The sequence below is a fragment of the Manduca sexta genome, chromosome 18 (genome assembly GCF_014839805.1).
Source record: "Manduca sexta isolate Smith_Timp_Sample1 chromosome 18, JHU_Msex_v1.0, whole genome shotgun sequence".
In the NCBI taxonomy this organism is placed as follows: domain Eukaryota; kingdom Metazoa; phylum Arthropoda; class Insecta; order Lepidoptera; family Sphingidae; genus Manduca; species Manduca sexta.
Genome location: NC_051132.1, coordinates 2370861 through 2376588, shown reverse-complemented (window position 1 = coordinate 2376588; position 5728 = coordinate 2370861). Strand labels below are relative to the sequence as shown.

General features: G+C 38.7%; 1 protein-coding gene across 1 annotated transcript; it reads left to right on the top strand.

The window, feature by feature from the left end:
- Positions 1-2952: 2952 nt before the first annotated feature.
- Positions 2953-3909, top strand: LOC119189635 (homeobox protein HMX3-like). Its single transcript, XM_037439901.1, is given in 4 exon segments — positions 2953-2959; positions 3455-3665; positions 3667-3770; positions 3773-3909. Coding segments are annotated over 4 exon segments (459 nt in total).
- The last annotated feature ends 1819 nt before the right edge of the window (positions 3910-5728 follow it).

The following is a 5728-nucleotide window of genomic DNA, read 5'->3' as shown; positions in this document are numbered from 1 at the left end:
GTTTGATAGTTTTGAAGTTCATCGCGTTCAGGCAGACGCGGCAGGTACTTTGTTTTATAATATGTAAGGATTTCTTAGAAATAGTTTATGCTAGGCAAGTCTAATGAAACATCAAGGGTTTCTTGGAAAGAGATTTTACTATCGACAAGACAAGGTTGACTGTTGCAAGAAAGTGGTTTAGGGCGAATATTTTTCACATTGCATTACTTATGTAAATCACACCTTTATTTCGGAAAATGACATTCCCTCTAATGTATAACCATAGTTACGTTCTCTATGTAATAGTAGGCGACCCTATTGCCATTTCTAGGCAATAATTCCAGACCTCGGACAGACTTCTAGTCTGAGACTGAATAAAAATAATACAACTTTAGTCGTAAATCAAACCCAAGACATCCATACTGCATTACAACTACGTCACCGAGCCAGTGTTCGTTTCAATAGTATAAAAACAACGTGACGACCAAGATGATATAAAATCTATACTGAAATCTCAGTATCGGCGGCGAGTGCTTGGCAGTAACCGGAGCCGGCGCGGCGGTGCCGGTGCATGGAATCGATGACCGCAGCGAAGCCGCACCGGTGCTAAGCCGTGTCGCCCGCACCGCGCGCTGATTTGTTGTGTTCTAACGAAAAATGCAATGTGTAATGCATTGATCATTGACTTGATACACACTCTATCTTAAGGAGTCATGGCCAGCTTGAAATTAAACGCATGGCTACAATCATTGTTTCTAGGGATTATTGAACAGAATTTCATGCCGGTAATTTGCAAAGCACATTATTTTTACGTCACATCATTTTTCTGCAAGCCTACGTCTCATTGACTGCCATTACCCAAATTTAATACCGAAATACGTGTTATAAATATGGTTTAACAGAAAAATAACATAACCAGTTTCTAATTGTTTTTGTAATTATAAATAAGTAGTTTCACTAAAACTGAATACAAAACATAAAGTAGCCAAAACATGTCATCGCATGTCAGATAGCAACTCATTAAAACAATCAGCATCGCGAACGCAACAAATACGACGCATTCGCACACAAAGCGGGAATGATTGTTGTCCGTACAATAAACGTACATTTCCGCTAAACAAGCAATAGTAGTAACGCCACACTCAACCCCGCTCGTCTCGCTTTAATTTCCCCAAAACCCATCCACCTGAGACAAAGGCGACGCCATTTCACGCGGCCCAAACCGACCGTACAATGCTTTTCTACCATCCTCCTACAATTATTCACGTATAGCAACACTCGCGAAACGTCAAGCGTCGTGCTGTCTCATTCGCACTACGGGTTAGTGGCCTGTCCGTCTCCCTCGCTCTCATGAGTTCCACATTTGAATTCGTTCGCGCCAAAAGCGGTGTTGCCACGTAACGTTGCGTGCGGTTGTTTTAATTTTCGAATGCGGTTTTTGAACGACGCTTGAGCGACGGCCGCGCCATTTTTGCGCTTTTTTAATTTTTATTATTGAGTCGGATGAATGGGTCTTGTATTTTGTGTTGTTTAATCTCCTGGCTAAATATGATTGTGGATATTTTTCATATTTTCTAAAGGAGTACCTCTATCGTAAATTAAAAACAAGCGAACATTGTTAAAACAGAATATCGCCATGTTTAAGAAATTAAAAATCGCTAGACAGTTTCCTTAATCTAAACGCTCCATAGATTTTTAAAAGTAGTAATTAATATACATGTGAACCCAAGCAAGAATCGATTGTGTTTTATTAAATTATAATAAAAACTACTTACAAGACTGAAGTATAAATACTTTTTTCATATTATAGTCGTTGCAAAGCTCTTGTGCCGTCATCAGTGCTCAAAGAAAGGCTTTTAGAGTTAATTACTTCCAATAAGTAATAAGTCTTTAACTATCCAAAAGTCAACCTTTTTCCAAACTTAGTTTAATCTGTAGCAACTTTTACTTTCGAATTCTACCGTAGAGTATGGCAATATCCGCAATTAGCTGTCAAGTATATCATAACTAGTTTAAAAATAAAAAGAAATAATTGTAATATGACGTCACAAACAATAAACAAATCAAACATCCAACCGTCGTTGTTCTAACTCATAAACTGCTTATAGTGCTAAGCGTTTGTGTAAACACCGAGCCACCGGTAACAAAGGATTATGAGTGCGCGGCTTCGAAAATCAATTCCAACAAAACACCAACATACGCTGACCCGTCAGCTTCACACACATTAAATCAACACAGAGATTTCCTAACGCTGGTTAATTGTTAGAACACCACTGCAATGAAATATGAACTTTGATATACAGCTTTGAGAGCAGAATATGGTACGAACGTGAATATTGAATATTCAAACGTACCCATCCGTATGACATCGTTGATGACATCCGACTTCGCGCCAACTTCCATATTCCACTTTATTGAATTTCGAACGCATTCGAAATTTAAATTTGAAGATGGTTTGTTGCGTCAACTGAAAGGCCTCTACTATGTGTTCCCGAAAACATTTTTATTATAAAATCACAACCCAATACAATATAATACAACTCAGTAATTTATTTTACGTTACCCTTCATCAAAGGCATTAGAAATAAAGATTATAAATATCTCTCAGCAAAATATACATATTCAACAATATGTCGTCTTAATATTTGCGAAAGCAAATATCGAATAAGCCGCGTACAAGTAATTAGTCCCTTGTACTTATTGTATTTACAAGTATTAATCCTCTCAATGCCACATTGCTTCGTAAGCAAAATGTGTTCAGTGAAATAAATAATAAGATTTACTTTTGTATGGATTATTGCATGACAATAAAAACCTTTTTCTCTGGATTTCCATGAATATGACATACAATATATTAAGTTTTTACAAGTTATTAATTATTCAAATAATAAGTCTAACATGATGAAAATAAAAAGACGAGGAATGTTTTTTAATTACGTCATTACGACAACGAAGTCAATCAAACGTTCCACTATGTACAGTAATATGATCAAATTTGGGAATAAGGTATCAGAACAATAATAATTTAAACCAAGACACTTTTTAAAAACAATATGTACAGTCGCTATTATGGATGTTTCGTGTAAAGTCAATAGAGCACAACAAATCAGAGCGGGATTGTGTTTTCTACGGCTTCACGCCGGACCAAATCGACACATATCGCGTACCTATCGTTGTATCCAATTACAACCTCACTAATCTGATTTCAATTGAACGGCGACGCTTGCCATTGGGCAATTTGACGGATTTCTGTTCAGTGAGAAAGTCGTTATACTCACTCTATAATCAACACCCAATGTAGTTTTGTAGGTCACATTATTTTGTCGAACAATTTCTGTTCAGCCCGACTGTTATGATTGCACACATTTTGTTTGGAAATAACAATGAAAACATATTATTCACGCCTCGCAGGGGTGCTGCCTCGTAGGGCGTGATTCCAACACATAACATTATTGCATTTCGTTTGCGAATACAGGAAATATTGTTACAGAGGACTCGACGACCAACGAGGAGGGCTCAGCGGGCGGCTCCCCCCGGCCCCGCAGCCCGCCGCGCGCACCCACGCCCCCATCGCCGTCGCGCTCCCGCGCTGGGCTGGCCGCAAGCCTGCACCTCACGGAAACGCAAGTGAAGATCTGGTTCCAGAACAGACGTAACAAGTGGAAGCGGCAGCTGGCGGCGGAGCTGAGGCGGCCAATATGCGCACGCGGCGCAGCGACTGGTGCGCGTGCCGATCCTGTACCACGAGTCGCGGCCGACGTCGATGCCGCACACGCCGCTGCCGATCCACCCCAGTTCTCGAACGAGCCGGGCGTATACTTCGGTGCGCAGGCGCCGTAGCAGCTACAGCCGCTGCCCGCGTCGTTGGTGACGTCGCGCGCGCCGCTCGAGCCTAGTGTAGTGTTCGCTGGAGCCCGCCCGCAGGACTGACGGCGGAGCGGACGGACAGTATTGAACGTGCCACGGACTAGTCACGTCAGTGTTAAATGCCAAATCGTTTATTGTAAACATTAATGTATAGGTAGTCAGTTTAAGTATTAGGATTTTTAAACATATTTTATTGTATAAGGTGCTGTGAGTTTTGACATTTTGGTAGCGGCATTCAAATGTAAGAGATTACACCGTAACGTTTGATCAAAAACATAACAGTTATCAAGTAACTCTACATCAAGGACTTGCTACATCAACAAGTTAGAATAAGTATCTTTTTAAAATTAAACAATTTATTCACCAAAAGGTCAAAACTCTACGACGTAAAGATTCTCGTTAGTATAAAATGAATTCGATTAAGAATGTAACGTACAAAAATCACTGTCATCCCATAATTGTATATTGTTGTAAATAAGAACGTGTTTAAATCCTCTTGTATTTATTTATTACGCTGGTTAGTTAATATTGTAAATAATAGATTCATTCAAAGTACAGAGTATGCTTTTTATAATGCTCATGTAAGTAGTGTAGGTATTTTATTATTATTTCGTCAATTTCATGATTTTTAAATCTTTTAAAAGACTTTAAAACAGTACATAGCTATAATATCCGCAAAATTATTTCATATAGAGGGGCAGTCAGAATTTGGGCGAAGTAAATAAAATTCAATGGTAAGGGGAAAAGTGTTCCAAAATTCAAAAAGGGAATTAAATCAAAGATTAATGTTTTTTTTATATTTTTACAGCCAGCTCTATTACTAACTACATTACGACTAATGACAACGAAAGTCCTCATTAATTTATCCTTTTTAGATGAATTATTTAAATATTTTGTATGTAAATAAATCAGCCATGTTTTAAACGATAAAAATAAATTATGTTATTACTAAAATGTGTTGCCACGCTTCGATGTAATTCTGTAATGTTGCTAGCGTAAATAAATACCTAAAACAATGCTTAATTCTAAAAATATTAATGTTATTTATTGATAGTAGTTGAATGGACTTCGTCTTCGCGAAAGCAATGTTATAAAGCTGGCAATATGACGGAGAATAAAATGAATACGCATTAAAATGTCTGACTTATTTACATCCCTTAATACAAATTCTGAAGATAACCTTTCCCGTGGTATATAAAATTCATAAAAAAACAATACAAATGTACCGGATTTATATTGTTTCAAAGTGTAGGCCACTTTATTTCCGCCGCCCCATGTAGGTACGTTTATGTATGTATGTATGTATGTATGTATGTATGAAGGTTTCTAAAATATTTAATAATTTTCCATTTGATTGTATTATGGAAGGCACTCAAGTTAAATAAGCGAATGATTAAATTAATCGAGTGAGCGTCCTCTGAAATCTGCCGCCACTAAGAGGCTGCCGCCCATAGGCCGCAACCTATTCGGCCTGTTTACAAATCCAGGACTGAATACAAATATAAGATGACCTCATGGCTTGATCAGATAGACAAAGTTGTAATTCATACATTCATAGTTCTTTCATCGTGATGTCTTGGGTGCGAGCATCAATCAGCCTGTTGCCATCCACTGCTGAACGTAGGCCTTTCCAAGTGAGCCCCAACCATCCCTGTCTTGAGCAGCCGCATCCATCAGCTACCCGTTGCCATTTTCAAGTCGGTCCATCGTGCAGCAGGGCGTATGCCAAGGGGCCGTTCAAGTATTACGTAACGCAATTTTCGAAGATTTCTGACACCCCCTCCCCTGTAACACGCCGTAACGTTATCCCTTTACGCCCCCCCCTCAAAAAGTTATGTAACTCTAAAATTACAATTTATTCACAAAGTACCGGAAAATCGCT